General features: G+C 48.0%; 1 protein-coding gene across 2 annotated transcripts; it reads right to left on the bottom strand.

Moving 5' to 3' along the window:
* Window positions 1–118: 118 nt before the first annotated feature.
* Mavs (mitochondrial antiviral signaling protein) lies at window positions 119–14,185 on the bottom strand. 2 transcript variants are annotated; one of them, XM_085834061.1, is made up of 7 exons: window positions 14,122–14,185; window positions 9,304–9,478; window positions 7,715–7,892; window positions 6,159–6,328; window positions 4,947–5,100; window positions 2,522–2,988; window positions 119–1,785 (listed from the first exon to the last, which is right to left on the bottom strand). In XM_085834061.1, exons 2-7 carry the CDS (start codon window positions 9,418–9,420, stop codon window positions 1,357–1,359), a joined length of 1,515 nt encoding a protein of 504 aa, XP_085690187.1. In that variant the 5' UTR covers window positions 9,421–9,478; window positions 14,122–14,185; the 3' UTR covers window positions 119–1,356. The 2 variants fall into 2 exon arrangements, with proteins under 2 accessions (XP_085690187.1, XP_085690196.1); XM_085834070.1 differs by lacking the exon at window positions 14,122–14,185 and adding an exon at window positions 13,894–14,115.
* Window positions 14,186–19,824: the final 5,639 nt, after the last annotated feature.

Genomic DNA, 19,824 nt, shown 5'->3' on the forward strand with positions numbered 1-19,824 from the left:
GTGGTCAGCCTGGTCTACAGAGTGAATTCTAGGACAGCCAGGGCTACACAGAGAAACAGTCTAGGGTGAGGTGGTGATAACATGTATCCATCCTTTAAGAAATTTGGAACTCACAAGATTTGCACAGATAAACTCTTTTAATTATCCTGATAAAACTAGAATATATTAGCATCAATGTATGCGTACTCCCCATCTCACAGGTGAGAATATATTAGCATGTGTGTGTGGGGTGTGTGTGTGTGTGTGTGTGTGTGTGTGTATACACACACACTCACCCCATCTCACAGGTAAGAAAAGTGAGGCACAGAGGTGAGGCCTATACCTGACCAGGGAGGAGACAGAAGCATGATGGAGATGAAGGCTGCTCTCTCAAAGACTGCCATTACCACTATGCACTCTGCCTCTCACACTCTCACCTTAGCTCAACCAGCCTGGGCAGGAGGGCAAGAACTTGTACTCACACCCTCTGAGATAAGCACTAGGCAAGTATCTGTATCCTTTAATCTCAGAGGAGCCCAGTAAAAGGAAGAGCTGCCTGCTATCTACATTGGGAATGAGACTAGAGAAGCTAGACATCTGCTAACGTCCAGGGAAAGGGTGGGACTGATGCAAGCCCAGCCTGAGTTCTGCCCACTCGGTATCTCATCATCCAGTAGTGGAAGAGAATGGAGACCAGGAGTGGAGAAGCGAGGAGGAGGTAAGGAGGTTGGAGAAAAGCTCCCTCCCAGGGGCTTCCTCAGGCCTGACAGTTGCTTCTGGCTTTCTTAAGAGTCCACAGAGAACCTCCAGACCCACCCTCAGGGCTGACTGGCTGTGGAGAGGGCCCAAAGGGGCAGAGCACTCAAAGCTCCCTAGAGACCAGCCACTCTGCTACTCCCAGGCTCTCCTGCCTGCCAAGGCCTTAGACCAGGCTGCCGGTGGAAGGCATAAGATGCTATGGGAGCACTCATCAGTGTACCTACGCTTGTGTTGCAGAAGACCTGGGCAAGATGAGGGGCATTGTCAACAGTGCGATACCTCCTCATCTTCAGACTTGGGCCAACAGGGATGAGGCTGGTGGGGATACCTCCTTAGGAGCACAGAGCATGAACTCTTACACTGCCACGTGGGCAGGTCAGGAGCAATGGAGGTAACACAGTGCCTCCAAAAGCTGAAGACCAGAAGATGACATATGAACCAGGATAAAACCATGTCTCTCCCCCACCCAACAGTGATGACGTCTTGGTGTAGCTATCCACCTGGATAGCTCAGTGGACCTCGCCATATTTAAGTTTCTCTGACTCAGCCTCTACCAGCCCAAGCCTAGAGAAACATGCTTGGCAGAACTGAGCAAGAGAACAGCATACAGCTGAGGCTTCACTGGGCCAGGCGCCTACTACGGTACAGCATCACTGCCAGGAATGCAGCCAAGAGCGCACTGGTGGCCCCAAGCCACTTAGCCCAGGGCACTGAACTGGCACAATGCTCTTCCTGTTCTTGGGGCTGCTGGGTGGCTAGTGGTTCAGGGCTTCCTAATAGATCAGCACTGGGGCTTTCATCTACCTGGATTCTAAAAGATGAATACTCATTCTCCTCTGGACCATGGCTGGGTTCTGAGACCAAGGAGCTGCTAGGGCTGATGGCAAGGTCCACAGAGCAGGCTGAGAATGGCTCGTTGTCCCAATGGGACACCAGCACACCTGGCTTGCTCATCTCTGGTCCAGAGTGCAAGCTCCTGATACTGCTATTTGGTCCAGTCTGGTTGCCTCCAGTGGTGACTTTGGTTGCTGGACCCTCCGGGGTCTCCTGGAAACATAAGAAGAGGGGTCCAGGTGACAGGGAGATAAACCAGAGTGTATTGGGCTTGAGTTAGTATCTCACAATAGCCGAGACTACCCTCTCTTGGGGACTCAACACATTAGTGATAGGACACAGCTGAGTGGGAGGTGACCCCCTTCTAGGGCAGCCCTCTTCTTCTCACCAAACTGCTGTGAGCTCTACTGCAAGGGAGCCCGTGCTGGGGTTTGAACCACCTTGTGCTACCTGGGCCTGAGAGCCACAGAGCAGGCACAAGATCCCAAGGTGTACGAACTTGGTTCCCTTAGGTAGACAGCTGTACGGTCTTGGGGAAAGTGACTTTAGGGGTGAGGAGGTTGAAGGAACTGCTCCAAGCAGGATGCTTGAGACCACTATCAAATGAACAGGGCACTAGGACATGTGATCCACCATGTTCACTCCTCACTACTCTATCTACTAAATGGTACTGCTGAGCTTCACAGGAGGCTTTGAGCTCCAGATGAATTAATACACGTCAGCAGGGATAGTCCCATGCCCCACCCTGCTAGAGGTCCCTCCTTAGAAGTGTTCATGTTTATCATTCCTCTTGGAAAACAAGGTGCAAGGGCTGGGTGGGGCTGCTCCCCATCTGTCCCAACACCTTGAAGAAACAGACGAGGGACCGTACAGAAAGTAAGAGTCTGAGGACAAAGGATCAGCTGTCTTGGCAAGGTAGCCCGAGTCACTCTCAGGTACAAGGACTCACCTTGGCTTGCTTGCTGTTCCTCTCAGGTGGTATTGTGTTGGCAGGTGCTTTGGCCACACTAGCAGGCACTCTGGATGGCACTGTGCCCGCATACACTGAGTTGCTGGGTAATTTTGATGGCGCTGTATCGGTGAGCACAGTAGACGTCATCGCAGCAGTGGACTTTGAACTGAGAGGCAACTTGGAAGACATGGTATTTACTGGGACCAATCTGGGAGAAGGCACTGAGCTGGTAGTCGCAGAATTGGTGAGTGTAGTGCTGAAACAGGTGGCAGCTTTGGCCTGGTCACCAGCTCCCTTTGCAAAAGCTGATCCAGTGGACGAGGAGGACAAAGAGGTATCAGCAGATAGAGCTGATGCTGTGACCTCAGACAAGAGGTTTGTCCTCAGGGCAGTACATGGAAGGGGCTGGAAAGAAACCGTTGGAGACACAGGTCCATAGGTTGCTATGGGAACAGAGGCAACATCTACAGGTGGGGAGACAAAAGCAGAAACAAACCCAAAGGGTGGTTTTAACTTAAGGGCTAGAGAAGGGTCCCCATGCCCTTGATTACATGGTCCCTTCCACATCCTGTCTCCCAATCTCCTCCCGTGGAGAAGACTCTTGCACCTCAGCCCTTACCTTGAAACCCTCGTCTGTCCCATCACCAAAGTAAAACGGGCTCTACCTTCATCTGTACCCAGAAGTTTAAAACTTGTTCTAACTATTTTTTTTTTCCTTCCACCCTGGACACTTGCCTCTTCTCCTACTCCATCCTCTTCTACCTTGCCCTGGGACATGAGTATGAATGTCCTGAGGCATTCCTCTTACTACCGCCCCCACTACCTTCTAGCAGGAGAAATCCTGAATCGGGGCAATAGCAGGATGGCTCAACAGAACCACTAACCAGTCAACTGACCCACTGGTACACACCCCCAAGGATAGGGACCTAGTAGTCCCAGAAAGGGAGCCTGATCCGGGGAATCAGGAAGTACATAAAGTTGATGACAACAGACTATTCACAGAACTCTGAGGATACACTTGCCATGGCTGACTAAGGTCAGAAGTGATGTCTGATGTCTCCCCCTAAACCTGACAGAAAATCTCCTACAACCTGTGCTCGCAAACATGCTACAGTGAAGTGCCATTTGTGAAAGAAGTTGGGAGTATTAGGAGGAGTCCATCCGACCTTCAACTGTTCGCATGGCAACCCTAAGGCACCAGGAACAAATAGAGCACAGTTTAGAAAGTAGAGGTGAGCCACTCTAGCCTGGAAGTTGGGGTGGATAGACTGTAGTCCTAAGGGGGGGGGTACCAGGTTCTGTCCCCTGACTGACTCATTTGAGGTTGAACCACTTTAGTGTGATTTTCTGGTGTCTTGGTTACTTTTCTATTGCTGTGACAATACCATGACCAAGACTACTCGTATAAGAAATCACTTAATTTGGGGCTCACAGTTTCAGAGGATTAGAGTTCATGACCATTATGGTGGGAGCATGGTAGCAGGCAGGCATGGCATTGGAGCAGTAGCTGAGAGTTTACATCTAATCCTTAAGCATGAGGCAGGAGAGAGAGAGAGAGAGAGAGAGAGAGAGAGAGAGAGAGAGAGAGAGAGAGAGAGAGAGAGAGAACACTAACTAGGGATGTCATGGGCTTTTGAAACCTCCAAGTCCACCTCTTTGACAAGACTACACCCCCTAGTTCTTTCTAAACACTTCCACCAACTGGGGACCAAGTATTCAGATGTAGAAGCCTATGGGAGCCATTCTCATTCAAACCACCACAGCTGGGAACTAGAAATCCCCTTGGGAAGAGCAGTGTTTAAGAGCTCCCTCATCAGCTACTCTTGGATGTTATCTTTCCTGTCTTCAGGTCCTGGACAATCACTACCTTTTACCTGAGTGCAGAAACAGCCCTAGCTCTCTCTCATATGCAGCAATGTACAAAAATACACACTCACAGGGCAAAAAACTACACTCTCCAATGTGATTTTAATCTGGGCTGACCTTATAATCTATTTTGACCACAGAACAGAGCAGGGGAAATAGGCCAGTTTTGAGCCTATGCTCAGAGCTCTGCTTCTCTTTTACCTAGAGTCTTGCCCAGATGTCATGAGTTGGGTTTTTGTCCTAGAGGAAAAGAGAATGAAGAGGTACCAGGTAATGGATAGTAGAAGAACATGTGTATATGTCAGTAAACACCTGAGAGAAAAATCAGCGAGATAAGAAGACCTACCCAGCTGAGACATGTGCACATAAATGACTGCATCTGAAGCTGCTGCCGCCACTACTGCACACACAGGCGTGCACACAGAACATACTCTTTGAAGCGAATACCTTTTATTTCTACCCTGCCTCCTGTCTAAGGAAGGCCATATGGTAACTGTGACCCTAACCTTCCTGCGAGGGATCCAAGAGACCCTGCAATTCCACACTCTATGCATACTTGCTGCGTGGGCGCCACCCAGTTCTGGTTCGTGCTCTTGATGCTCTCTGGAGGGCTGAGGGCCAAGAGCCTGCTGGTTAGGAGAGGGTATCAAAGAGCCACCAGACATCCTCGCGACAGCCCTGGAGTTGGTCTGGAGGAGTTGCTCTGAATTCTGAAACAGAGGAAATGAGATAAAGCAGTTGCTTCTCCCAGAGCTGACAAAGGGCAGCAGATATTTATAGGGCATCTCCTACAGGCCTCAGCTCCTCCTCTAGAGCCCAGGATCCTCAGAAACCTTCACATATAAGAGTGAAGTAGCTCTTCAATATTATACTTGCCTAATATAAGTCTTCAGTCCTAGTACCTACTTGGTTTTGTTGTTGCTGTTTTGTTTTTGGATCAGATCTTATGTATTTCACCCTAGCCTTGAACTTACCAAGGATGACTATGAACTTTGGATTCACCTGCTTCTCACCTCCTGAGTGCCAGGCTTAGAGGTATATGTCATCATGCCCAGTTTCTATGGTGCTGGATACTGAACTCAGGGATGTGTGTATGCCAGATCAGCACTGCACCAACTGAATGAAAGCTACATCCCCAGTCTCTCAGGATGACTTCAAGTGCTTTTAAAAAATAAAAAAACAAAACAAAACAAAACAAAAAAGCAGGCACTGCCCAAGTTTCCTCCCCATGTGTGTGTCTAGCTCTGTAACCACTGCCCTTTCTTCAGCAGTCTCTGCACAGACCCTATGGCTTCAGACCCATAGTCTAGGCCTAGGGTTTCTTCTATACCCCATGGCTAACAGCTAACTCACTTCATCTCAGTAGAACTAGTTATCTTCCAGATACCTGACTTTACAGTTGATAAGAGCTCTGTCACCACCCATCCATGACTTCCTGAGCCCTCATATCACCTCCCTCACATTCAAATCTGGTTAACCTCCAGGTTTTTTTTTTGTTGTTTTTTTTTTTTTTTTTTTTTAACCCAGCTCAACATGTCACATGACCACTGCAAAGACCTCAAAACCATGACCTCTTAGTTAGCTAAAGACAGAATGCTAAGGGGCCACGGGTCTGTCCAGCAGTTGGGTAGCCAGTTAGGTAACCCCAGCATTCTTAGCAGGAAAGATTTTCAGGAGGTAGGAAGGGGCTTCTGGAAGGCTGGGTGGGCAGAAGTAGGCAGGCAGGCACACAAAAGCAGGCAGCTTAAAACAGACTGTGAGGACCTACCTCTACTGGGGACTCTGGTGGCTGGGTGTCCTGGACAGGCTTGGGGCAACTTGGTGTCTCTCGTAAGCCATGGTCAGGGATGTTGTGGCCTGGCGCAAATGCAGAGGGTCCAGAAACCGCAGCAGGAACGTCTGGTAACTGCAGTGGCTCTAGGGAGCGGAGTGAGGTCCCTAAGGTACAAAGATATAGTGATGTCCAGAAAGAATCAGAGGTACCTTGGTAATAGAATAGGCCTGGATGCTTGGGGCATCTAGTCTCCCTTCAATAACTCCATGACCTGATGTGGGATGGATTCTGTACTGGCTAGTTTTGTGTCAACTTGACACAGGCTGGAGTTATCACAGAGAAAGGAGCTTCAGTTGGGGAAATGCCTCCATGAGATCCAGCTGCAAGGCATTTTCTCAATTAGTGATCAAGAGGGAAGGTCCCCTTGTGGGTGTGCCATCTCTGGGCTGGTAGTCTTGGTTCTATAAGAGAGCAGGCTGAGCAAGCCAGGGGAAGCAAGCCAGTAAGGAACGTCCCTCCATGGCCTCTGCATCAGCTCCTGCTTCCTGACCTGCTTGAGTTCCAGTCCTGACTTCCTTTGGTGATGAACAGCAGTATGGAAGTGAAAGCTGAATAAACCCTTTCCTCCCCAACTGCTTCTTGGTCATAATGTTTGTGCAGGAATAGAAACCCTGACTAAGAAAGATTCGTTAGACATGATAAGCATCAATGGGGAGGGAAGAGGAGGGAAAGAAGAGCTGGGAAAGACAAGAAAGGTGGCACCAAAGATGAGGGAGCAGGGCACAGGGCTCTCAGCAGCCTGACTGCTATGCTCACTTTCCTTCGCTGTCCCAAGGCTTTCTCACAGCTGTCATCCCCAACTGACCCCTGCCACAGCCCATCTCTGACCCTACCGTAGCCATTACTTATTTGAGAGAGCACTGCAGCATCCACAAATGAAGAGACCAACATGGAAAGAAGGGAGGAAAAGAGAAACAAAAGCAAACATGGTGTGTTCAAGATTGGCTTGGTTTTTCTTCCCAGATCTTCTCTTCAGACTCTAATACTAAACCCCCTCTGGTCACACGACGTGGCAGTGACATTGAGAGGATTTAAGGGGCCACCAGGCAGTTGGGTGTTATCATTAGAACCTGGATGCTCTCAGAGCAACCTTGCGGCAGGGAAGAGAAATGGAGAGTAGGGAAAGTGACTGGGGTAGACTCTGTACTCTATACGCTGTATAATTGGAGACAGAAGGAAACACCAGAGCCACAAACATAATGGCAGGTGCCTTGCGCTGGGCAAAGGGAAGATGTGGAACCCCAGCTAAGTGCAGTCACACATGAGGGATGTGGCCATTTGCCCCACTGTGACAGACTCAAAAAATAAGGAATATGGTCAAAGGGACATATAGCTAGTGAGTGGCTCAGCTGGATCTAAATCCAGGTATATGCTACAATGGAGAGTGATGGAGACAGAAAGGCAGAAGGTCCAAGGGTGAAGGAAGGGGGAGACTGTGGGCCAGAGGAACAGGCAATGGCCCAGGAAAAAGGCTAGGGCAGGATGCTCACCTGGAGGCAGGTAGCTCTGATAAACTCGAGTCACTTGATCAGCCAGCCCAGGCAGCTCACAGATCTGCAGTGCCCGGATGAAGACCTCCACCCAGCCAGGCCGGCGCTGGAGATTATTGAAGAGTCCCCAGAGTGTGTCCCGGTTCCCGATCTGCCTGTAGGAAGCCCGCAGTCGATCCTGGAAGACAGCACAGACAGCCTCCTTAGGCCAGGTGGCCTAGCCTTTTCTCTACTCAGAAGAAAGCTACTACAAAGGGGACACTAAGAAAGCCACAGGAAGTGGGCAGCTGTCTGAAACTGAGTGAGAGGCAGGCCAAGGCCACAATGGTAGCCCAAGTACGGTGTGAGGATCAATGAACAACAATAAAGGGAGCTGCCGGGAAAGGGCTGCGGCCACATCAAGGTTTGCAGGCATTGTCGCATTAAATGCAATGACCATCCCTACTTTACAGATGAGGAGTCAGAGGCCGAGCAGAAGCGAAGCAGCACTGAGACGGGGCAAAGCTTGACTGGCAGCCCCTAAAGCAAGGAGCAGGGTCTGAATGAGTTGAGAAGGAGAAGAGGCCCGGCCACAATGCTCTGAAAGGGGCAGAGACTAAAGGGAAGGAGAGCCAAGAATGGGAAGCAAGGCAGGGGAGCACAGTGGGTAAGTTCTAGAAAGATGACAGCAGCTATAGGATCGTTGATTCACTGGATTCCCACTTGAAAATGACCAATCAATTTGTAATCCTAGCACCAGGGAGGCTAAGGTACGAGGGTTACAGGTTCGAGACCAGACTGGGCTACATAAGAAGACTTTGTCTGAAGAGGAAGTACGGGAGGGAGGGAGGGAGGGAGGGAGGGAGGGAGGAAGTAGAGGGAAAGAAGAAGAAAAGAAAGAGGGAGACTTGGAAGAAGATTAAGAGGAAGAAGAGAAAAGCAAGTGACAACCCACAGGAAATAATTATTAGATGACTTACAAAATGACTGGGTGTCCCGAAGAATGTCCAACACAGGGCGAGGCCAGCCAGCACGTTCTCCTGACTGCCCAGCCCTGCGCTGTAACAGTATCTGCACAAGAAACCATAGTAGTCCCGAGACCCCTAGGACAGGAGGCCCCCAGAGCACACACAGAGGCAGCTCGGGGGCACAGGAGCCCATCCCATCTGAGAAGCAGCAAAACATAAACCCAGGTTTGCCACTTCACTGGGTGCCGAGTGCAGCCCTGTAGCACGTCCTGCTGTGGCAAGACCCTGATGGCTCAGAGTCCTCAGGTCTGACATTGCAGACGCTGTGCCAAGATAGGGTCTTAGGAGAGAATGAATCAAAACCAAGCAGGACCCCGGGACAAACAAAGAGAAGGTTCTGGAAAACAGGGAGCCAGAGCCTGGAAACCTGCCGACCCCCTGCCACACTCTTGAGTGCAATATAAAAAGGAAAGGAATTTAGCAAGGTCAGAAAAAAACCAAGCTGAACACGCTAAAAGTCAGAAAAGCAGGAAAGGAAGGGGGAGCGGGCCCTGACCTGGGAGAAGGGCTAGGCCAGGCTGAAACTTGGACTGCACAGCCCTGTGCCCAGTCCACTGGCCAGCTGTGCCATCCCTCACTCACCTGGTCACTAGCTGTGAGGCAGGACAGGTAAGGCAGGATCTCCAGAACGTCAACACAGCAAAACTTGCTGTGGTTATCTCGGATATACTTATAGGTCTTGTCCTCAGCAAATGTCATGGCTGCTCAGCTTCTGGAATGACTCGGACCCTGGCAGGGTGGGATGGACTGAGATGGACTGGAAGAGAGATGGACAAGAGAACAAGTTGGCAGCACAGTTGGAGGAAAAGGAAGACAATTCTTTCTCAGCTTCTAGAATCTTGGCTATTTTTCTTTAACTTTTACTTCTTTCTCTTTTTTTTTTTCAAGATTTCTCTTATTAATTTTAAAAAGTATGCATCTGAGTGTGGATATGTGCACGAGTGGGGGTGCCCAGGGAGGACAGAAGAGGACACTGGAACCCCTGGAGCTTGAGTAACAGGCAGTTGTAAGGCACCAGATGTGGGAGCTGGGGTCAGAACTCTGGTCCGATGGGACAGCAGCACACTGAGACAATCTAACTGCCGAGCCAATCCTAATCTTTCACTTTTTAAAGTAACCTGTATTATTATTATTGACTGTATCCAGAGGCTCTCAAGTTCTCCTTAAAAGTGAACTGATGAGCACAGAGCTGGCAATCTAGAACCCACTTCTGCCTGTTGGGCTTCATCACTGTTACAAAGGGTTTGTAGCTACCTCTTACACTGGAGGTAGCATGGGCCCTTAGCTGCTAAGGTTGTGAAACATACTGGATTCCCTTCCTACCACTAAGGCAGGATAGTCTAAGAATTGCCTACATGTGTTACTTCTTTGGGGTATACTGAAAACAAACCAACAAGAGCCGCCCATATGATAATACTAGAATAATTCTACCATAAAGATGGAGAAAATGCTGACCGTTAGGGGGCTTGCCAGCTCCTAGAAGAGTGAAGAACTAAGGTCTCTCAGATCCGTTGTTTCTGGGTGATGATGTAGGCCCACCACCAAGGTTTGCCACATATACATACATATGTTCCCATAGTAGGAAACTGAGTTTCACCACACTGAAGTCACTTTGTGCTGCAGAGTAAATTACTAGCCTTTTCCATACCATGGTTCAGAGAGGGGCTGAGGGCTGGTTTAAGGGTTTAATGGAAAAGAGTGCTAGTGGAGACCTGGTGTAGAGCCGTGGTTCTCAGCCTTCCTGATGCTGAGACCCTTTAAGACAGCTCCTCATGTTGGGTGACCCCCAGCCATAACATTATTTTGCTGCTACTTCATAACTGCAGTTTTGCTACTGTTATGAATCAGAATGTAAATCTGTGTTTTCTGATGGCCTTGGGTGACCCCTGTGAAAGGAGTTTGACCCCCCAGAGGGGTCCCCAGAAGCATGTCTTCAGATGGCTCAGTGGAAAGAGCACTTCCTTACCTGCTGCTTTTCCAGGGGACCCAAGTTTGGTTCCCAGCACCCACATCTGGTGGCTTGAAACTGCCTGTAATTCCAGCTCTAGAGGATTTGACACTCTTGTGGCCTGCACACACTTGGTATATACTCACACAGACATGGACATAAATTTTAAAAATTTTTAACGATTTAGAGAGCTTGCACAACAACAGTAGTTCAGAGATATAAGATTAAATATTTTTTAAAATATTTTTTTTCAAATTATTTATGTCTGTGGGTGTTTTGCCTGCCTATATGTTTGCACACCACTTGTGAGCCTGGTGCCCATGGAGTCCAGAAAGTGGTATCGGATGCTCTGGAACTAGAGTTACAGACAGTTGTGAGCTGCCATATGACTGCTGGGAATCAAACCCAGGTCTCGTGGAAAAGCAGTCAGTTCACCTACCACTGACCTATCTCTCCAGCCCCAAGGTTTTTTGTTTGTTTGCTTTTTTGTTTTTTGTTTTTCGAGACAGGGTTTCTCTGTATAGCCCTGGCTGTCCTAGAACTCACCCTGTAGACCAACCAGGCTGGCCTCGAACTCGGAAATCTGCCTACCTCCTCCTCCCAAGTGCTGGGATTAAAGGCATGGGCCACCACCACCCGGCCCCAAGATTTATTATTTATATCTTATGTACGCGAGTGTTTTGCCTGCATGGATGTCTGTGTACCATGTTCCTACAGAGGCCAGCAGAGAGCACCCACAGGTGGTTGTGAGCTGCCATGTGGGTACTGGAACTCAAACCCTGGTCCTCTGGGAAAGCAGGCAGTGCTCTCACCCACCAAGCCTTCTTTCCAGAACATCTAAGCTTACATTTTAAAAAATACACCACTTTTATCTGTTCACTCATTTATTATTATATGTATACAATAGGTGTGTAAATGTGTGCACACACGTCACAGCACACACATGAAAATTGGAGGATGATTTTTTTGTGATTTGGCTCTCTCCTTCCACCTTGGCTTCCAGGGATTGAACTCGGATTGTCAGGAGTGCATAGCGTGCAGTTTTACCTACTGAGCCATCCCACCATTTAGACATTGGCAGTGCCTTAAATGCAAGCATTGCTTACGAAGCACCACCATCTGCAATCACATGTTTTGATTACTTGTCTCTTAGCTGTCCTCCACCTTGGGGAGAGGAGAGACAAGATATGCCACATCCAATTTAAGTACCATTGGAATGGAACAGGCACCAGATCCATTAGCACATACCCAGATGACAAGCCCAGGAAGTAAGTCTGATTATTTAGAAAGTAAAAGGAGACAATGAGACAGAACTCCAGGAGGAAATTCCCTGCTTAAACAGAGGTGATCCAGGAAAGCCCCGATTGGTAACATCTCACTGAATGATTTTTCCACTGTGAAAAGACTGGAGTCTGGGGGAGAAGCCAAAGCAGATGCCAAAGTTCTAAGATGGGATGGAATCTGGAGTGAAGAGAATCTAGGTGAGTGACGTTTAAAGCTGAGGGGAAGGACAGAGGTCAAGGTCAAAGAGGCCACCAGCACGTAAGGTGTTGTGGGAAGGACTTTGGGTTTTACTTGATGTGATACGGGGAACTACTGGAGAGCCTGGGCTCTGATTTGCACTGCAGAACTCTCTGGAGGTTCTAAGGTCTTTGAGAAGCCCAGGATGGAAGGAGGGTGACAAGTCAGGGCCCTGTGAGAGGATGATGAAGGCTGTGGCCCGGGTGGCAACAGAGGGGATGAGCAGCTATATTCCTGGTGCTTTGTAGACAAGGGAGGTAGGGTGGCGATCAAACATGGCTTCTTGGGAGGTGGGGCAAGGAAGGTGCCATTTACTCAACTCTAGGGAAGGCAGTAAGAAGCCATGGAAAGATGGCCCTTCAGAGCTCCGTTTTGACAAGTTTAACAAGCTGTTGGTTAGCAAGAGTATTGTTCAGGAGAGAAGAAGGAAGGGATAGAAGAGAGAGCCAAGTGCCCACCATGGAGTCTGAGGCCTCTGAGAGACAGTGCAGAGAGTACCCACGGTTGTTGCAGGTGCAGGCCCCTGCCACGTGGGAGGCGAGGTGCTAGTTCTGCCTAGTGACCTCAGCCCATGTTAGCACTGGCACTGCTAACTACCAAATGCTACATTCCTACGAAGAGCTAAGGATGGAAGGAAGAGCTAAGGATGGAAGGCCGGGAGATCAAGGAGATAAGATTGAGGTCTGTTGAACCTTCAGGGGATGAAAAATGAGGCCTCTGCAGAGGCCAGCCTGATGAAACCCGTCCTCCCCCTTTCCCAGGTCCCCTAGAAAGATGTGACGACAGAGGGAGTCAAATTATTGGTTTTCTGCGGTCCAACCACAACTCTGAATGCAGCCTGGGGGCGGGGAGTGGCATGGAGCCCCACCAAAAGCCAAGGAAGCTCAGTTATTCATTTCTCGAAGGTTCTCTGTTAACAGAGGCAGCCTGAGGTTCTTTTACTTCTGTCCTTTAACACAGTCACCAGAGAGGAAGTGATACCAAGCTACACGGCTGACCTGCAGCGTGGAATTTGTACCCCGACTTGCTGCCATGACCTAACAGCATAGAGGTCCCTGCAGCAGGAAAGCCACAAAGCCCCTCCTTACACCAAGGTCACTGCCTGGGGATGGGACTATAGGGTGAGAAGATGCAGCATTTAGGCTCTTTGAAGACATAAAAGTCTCTCAGACAATGCTGCCCTTACTGACATTCACCTGAGTTCTGAGATCGAGGCTGAATGCCCTTCAGGTTTTTGAAGCTTCCCAGTAGCCAAAGAACATTGTTTTCTGCTTTCTTTTGATTTCATCCTTTTCCTCAAACTCCTTTCTTATATCAGACCCTTTCTTATACCAGAAAGGGAGGTGGCAAGAGTGTCCTGGACACAGCAAAGCTTCCGACCTGACTTCCACAGAGCTTCTGTCCGGGTCGTGGAAATAAATATCCACACTCCCGAGGGACAAGTCTCCTGGCCACGGACTAGATTCCTGGCAGGACTCAGGTCTCCAAGTGCAGGGAGGCTGTTTTGAACAGATGTTATTGCCTGCAACAGCCCAGATCCAGGATCAGGCCGTAGCCCGGACTGGCAGGCCTACTCTCTGGCGCGGCCGCCACAGGTCGTTGCTCATGGCCAGGCCTCGCTCAAGTCACCAGGGCCTGGGAGAGGCAGGGGGCACTCCGAGGTTCTATCTGTCCAGCCTGGGCAAACTCTCGGCACCACCTACCTGCTTGCTAAAGGTGCTGGATGCGGATCAAGGAACTGCCGGGGTCGCGAATCCGTGTGTGGTCGACCGCATTCTCCCCTAGTTCAGGAGCCTCTCCGACCCCACGCGCCCAGGCCCGGGGCGCCCATGCGGACTCCCAGGCGCAATTGGCCCTAGCCAAGGTCCCCTCCCTGAAGGATCTCAGTGAACACAGAGTCCTGAGCACCCACGCCCAGGCTGCAAACTTACCAAGAGAAATCAGACTAGGCAACAGGTTGACCGCGTTCGACTGTGCAGAGCCCTAGCAGATGGAGGGGGCGGGACGAAGCCAGCCACGCAGCCATTGGTCAGGCGTGGGGAGGAGGGGTGGGATCGGAAGCGCAGTCATTGGTCTGGCAGAGCCTGACTGTGATAGAGTTGGAAGTACGGCTGTTAGCTGGGCTGGGGATGCCTGGGCGGAGCTGAGCTAGGCCGGTCGCAGGGCCAGTGGATGAGTCCTGATGTTCCGGAGCGGCTGGTCCAGTGGCTGGTGCCCCGCAGGCCTTGCTTGGGGTCTCTTCTGATTTCCTGCAGGTGCATTAGGGAGATTGTTTCTTCCTGCTTGGTCTAGAACACTTTTCAGGGGAAGTCCAGATGCCCAGAAATCTGCTGTTCTTAGATTCCGTTCCATTCCTCAGGCAAAGCAGATCTTCTAGCCAAGTACTGGAGGAGAGAGGGTCTTCTTGTCATCTGCTCCTATGTCTCCAGTGCTCCATAAACGTAGGGTGTTGCACAAAATGTCATAGGGACGTGGGTGCCTAGCCAGATGACACCAGCTGGGCTGGTAGGAACAGGATGAAGCAAAAGACTGCACCTATCCGGTGATATGCACCAAGTTACAACCACTTATAGCTCCAACACCAGGGTAACCCGACTCCTCTGGCCTCCACTGGCTTACAGAGACAAACAAAGGAATGAAAGCTTTTCGCTTCCAGTCAATTCTTTCAACCAGAAGTAAAAAACTAACATACTTAAAAAGAAATCAGTTACCCCAGCACGGCTAGATGGTAGAAATGTCTTATAACTCGATGTAGGTGGAGAGTACGCAGCTGGAGCACATGTAAAAATATATCAACTGGGGCTGGTGAGATGGCTCAGCAGGTAAGGGCACTTTTTGCCAAGCCAGAGATCTGAGTCTGACCCCTGTAATCTGCATAATGGAAAGAGAACTAACTCCAAAAAGCATTGGCATTTATCACCCCTCCCCTTATAAATATAAAACAGGAAAAAAGCTGAAAAATGCATCAATGACATACTTAATGTTATAATTTCCTATCTAATACAGTTTTAAAGACAAGCCTAAGGGATCACTGAGGTTAGAGCTGCCACCATGCTGGAACTCTTTGAATGAAATTAGATTTTATTACTGTTTGTTTTAGTTAGGGTTCCTGTTGCTATGAAGAGACATCATGAGCATGGCAACTCTTAGAAAATTTAATTAGCATTTGCTTACAGTACAGAGGTTTAGTTCAATGTGGTCATGGCAGGAAGCAAGATAAAGTAGACACCATAGCAGGCAGACATGGTGGTGTAGAGGGGCGGAGAGTTCTGCCCCTGCATCCTCAGGCAGCAAGAAGGAAGAGCGAATCAATGAGCCTAGGTGGAGCTTCTGAAACTTCAAAGTTCATCCCTAGTGACACATTTTCTCCAACAAGACCACACCCAGTCCAATAAAGCCACATCTCCTAATAATGTCACTCCCTATGAGCCAATAGGGGCCTTTTTCATTCAAACCACACTGTTCTTGGTAGCTGTTCACAACCTTCAGCATATGCAAATCACACATAAGTTTCATTGCCTGGGACAGACATGGTAGAAGAGCTCCCCAGAGCTGTTTTCTGATCTCCCCAACTGCCTGTCCCTACAAAACAAATTTGAAAATGTAAAATACAACTCTGAAGTGAGGTTTAGTGACTTAGTTTTGTTGCAAGCAACAAGGGCCTCTTATTTAATTCTTGCAAAAAGAGCCCCAGGCCTGTGAGGACCAGCGTCTAAATGCAGTTATAGATAGCCTTGTCCTTGCTGGACCACAAAGGTCATTGTAACAATCCAGCTTCCTGGCCTGTGTGGTTCCCAATCGCCTATCAACACCTCTTTTAAAAATCTAGACAAGGAGGACTGGTGAGATGGCTCAGAAGGTAAGAGCACTGACTGCTCTTCCGAAAATCCTGAGTTCAAATCCCAGCAACCACATGGTGGCTCACAAACACCTGTAATGAGATCTGACACCCTCTTCTGGTGCATCTGAAGTCAGCTGCAGTGTACTTACATATAATAATAAAGAAATCTTTTGGCCGGAGCAAGCAGAGACTGAGGGAGGGGTTGACCGGAGCAAGCAGAGGTCCTAAAAATTTAATTCACAACAACCACATGAAGGCTCACAATCATCTGTACAGCTACAGTGTACTCACATACATAAAATAAATAAATAAATCTTTAAAAAATAAAAAGCTAAAAATCTAGACAAGGGACAGTGTCATGCCTCTGGCATTCTGAGCCACATTGGCCATACTTCAAATGTAAAGTCCATCTGGATACTGGCCATTGAGATTTCCATCTTAGAAATGTAGTGAGAATTCTGGAATTTTGTTTGTTTGTTTTTTAAACACAGAAATATTATACGAGTGTGCTTTTGGTTTCCTCCCAGGAGCAGGGATGTGGGGCTGCTTTGGACTCTCTGCAGAACCTGACCTTGGTTTGCCCTGTGCTTTAGCGGAAGGGTGGGTTTGCCAGCTGCAGATGATTTCTAGGGTTGTGTGACATTAGGAGTTCTGGGAACTTTCCAGAAGGTCTATCAATAAGAGGCAGGGTCGGTCCTTGTTAGTCCTTTAGGGAGATTGGTTGTAGTTTGTTAGTAGCCATGGTCAAAGAAAAAACAAAAAGAAAGAAATTAGATTCAGGGATTTTCCTAAGTCCTCTCTCCCCTGTGTCCTTGTTTCTCTCCTAATATTAGGGGTGAAACCAGGGGAATTAAGGAGGGGGAAAAACCTAAAGTAGCAACAACCAGCTACATAGAAAGTTCCATTGGCTAGCGCTGATCTACAGATTAACTTCAAACGCGTTAGGGTCATGTGGTACAGCCTGTGACCCCAGCACTTAGGAGGTGGAGGTGCAGGCAAGAACATTCAAAGTTTGAAGTCAACCTGCCTACATAGCAAGACCCTATTTCAAACAGGAAAGAAGAATAAAAGAAAGGGAAAGAAAGGGAAAGGAAAGGAAAGGAAAGGAAAGGAAAGGAAAGGAAAGGAAAGGAAAGGAAAGGAAAGGAAAGGAAAGGAAAGGAAAGGAAAGGAAAAAAATGATAAGGCCATGAACATCATTAGAAGATCATAAAACTATTCCAGAGTAAAGGCGACCGCAGCGACATCACAACTGAATGCAAAGTGGGATCCAAGTTGGCTCTGGAAATATGTAGGAAAAGGATACTAGTGGGACAAAGGTGAGATCTGAAGTAAGCTTTGGACAGTTATGGCTCTATTGTGTTACTATTCTGTTTTGAATAATACACTGCAGATGAACAAGAGGCTTGTGTTGGAAACTGTGTTGTGAGTCTGAAATTTTTTCCCCAAAATTATAAAGATAAAATGAACAGTTTTGGGGCTCTGGTTATAGTAGTACTTTGATTGATTGATTGTTATATCAGATTCCTGTTTCATAGCCACAATTAATTAGTGTCCTTTTTGTGTGTGTTCATATGTTGGTTTGAGACATGGTGACTGGATCTATGTAGCCTATGATGTTCTAGAACTCACTGTGTATACCAGGCTGCCTTGGAACTCACAGAAACCCACCTCACCCTACCTCCCAAGTGCACTACCGGGCCCAACTCATTGTCACTTATTAGTGCAAGGACAGACCTAAGCTCCAAGTTGCTCTCTGTGGTGGCCTTAGAATGTCCCCTCTCTAGTAAAGCTCACCCCAGGTCAGCTCATGTCTTCAGGTCAGGGCTCTGAGAAGACTGTGCCTACTATGATGGCTCAGCAGTAATCGATTCATGTTTTCCCCAGAGAGCAGTGACTAGGCCCAGAGACAGTGACAAAGGACCTCAAAAAGGGCAACAACACTCACACCTCAGTCTGTCAGGGTGCTATCCTAGATTGAAAAATAAAATTATCCCTGCCTTTACAGCTTCATACCAAATAATGTTTTCATTTTAATGGTTACTTCATTTTCTTTTAAAATACAGTGTGGCCCAGGATGAGCTGGGGTGGAGAAGCATGGCCCTTGGATGCTAACTTAAATTCTAACACAGTTCTACAGCTGGATCTATTCTACACGTCAAAGGCAAACGGGGAGACATTCCTTATGCCCAGGTCTCCTTCCTTTTAAGAGACAGTGCTCACTTCTATAAAGGCTACAAACTGGACCCTGATTCAGGAAGGTTATTTCTATGAGCAAGTCTGCTTTCCTAAGTTCAAAATTCACAATGGGAGCTGAAGCAATGGCTCGGTGGTGCAGAGTACTGGCTATTCTAGAAAAGTTCAATCCCCAGCATCCACACAGAGGATCCTAACCGTCTGTGATTCCAGTACCAGGGGATTGGATGCCCTCCTCTGCCTCTGTGGGCACCAATATGCATGCATATTACCCACCTATACTCATAAAATAAAAATAAACAGATCATTTCTTTTATTCTGTGGGGAGTAAAACGAAACACAATCATATCTTATATCACAGAGACTACTAGACGATCTTAAGCATTAAAGTGTTAGATGGCAGCCTTTCAAAACGGAATATTCTCATCGGGGAAGCTTTTCCTTCATCCTAAATGCAAGCGATAACCACCCTGGGGGAGAAAAAGGTTTTGTCTCTTGCAAATTCCCATCTCCAGGGAACAGTGCAGCACACAATGGTAGCTCATCTAAGCAAATCTATGCATGTTCCAGACAGGACCAGTCTCTAGGTCCAGCCTGCCATCCCTGGACTCAGCAGAGTCTTATCCTGTCTGCAGTACCAGATTTTGTTCTCTTCCCTCGGCACGCCAGGAAAAGTGACCAGGTGCTATTTTCCTCAGTTCTTCAGAGGCAGATAGATGCCTTTTGAATTACAGGTCAGGATTTGGGGCTATTGTCTTGCTTTCAAGGCATTTTACTATCTGTAGTGGCTATTTCTGGTTGTCAACTTGACTATATTTGCAATGAACTACAATTCAGAACTGGAAGGCTTACCAGTGACCCTAATCTGTAGGCTGGGAGATAGAAGTTTCTGATCTGGATCTTGGTATGGAGATCTTGAGGCATCATGGCTATGGATTCCAGAAGATTAAGACAGGGAGATCTCCGAGTTCAAGGTCACCTGGGATTAAAGGTGTGGTGGCACACACCTTCTGCTGGAGACCATATAAGGACATTGGAAGAAGGGAGACTCACTCTCACTCTTTTGCCTGCTTGCCATGTGGGACTGAGCAACTGCTAGATCCTTGGACTTCCATTCACAGCTACTACTGAACCATTGTTGGGAATTGGACTGCAGACTGTAAATCATCAATAAATTCCTTTACTATAGAGACTATCTATAAGTTCTGTGACTCTAGAGAACCCTGACTAATACACTATCCAAGGTGGTTAGAAGCTCTGCCATCTGAACCAACTGTTGCAAGAAGGCAACATCCTGTAATTCTCAGACTTTTATTTTAAAAAATAAAATAAAACTCAGTCCCTAGAGGAGAGAACTGAGCCCTAAGACTTGTACTCTGACCTCCACATGCAAGCTAAAGCAAAGGTACACAGACAGACATAAATGCAGGCAAAACACATAAAATACACATACACACAAAATAAGTAGGAGATAAAAATAATGTAAAAAGAATGTGAGTCACACACATATGGAAGACAGGACTGAAATCCGATCTGTGTGTAATAATAAAGGTTATAAAAGTCCTTATGGTCAAGATCCAATGCACTTACTGCTCTT

The sequence above is a fragment of the Mus caroli genome, unplaced genomic scaffold, assembly GCF_978045245.1.
Source record: "Mus caroli unplaced genomic scaffold, Mus_caroli_1 scaffold_2, whole genome shotgun sequence".
Lineage (NCBI taxonomy): Eukaryota > Metazoa > Chordata > Mammalia > Rodentia > Muridae > Mus > Mus caroli.

Coding starts and splice junctions, on each gene's coding strand:
- Mavs (XM_085834061.1), bottom strand. CDS start 9,420: ATGACATTTGCTGAGGACAAGACCTATAAGTATATCCGAGATAACCAC. Junction 7,893..9,303: donor GCCTCACAGCTAGTGACCAG/GTGAGTGAGGGA, acceptor GCTGTCTTCCAG/GATCGACTGCGGGCTTCCTA. Junction 6,329..7,714: donor TCAGAGCTACCTGCCTCCAG/GTGAGCATCCTG, acceptor TTTGTACCTTAG/GGACCTCACTCCGCTCCCTA.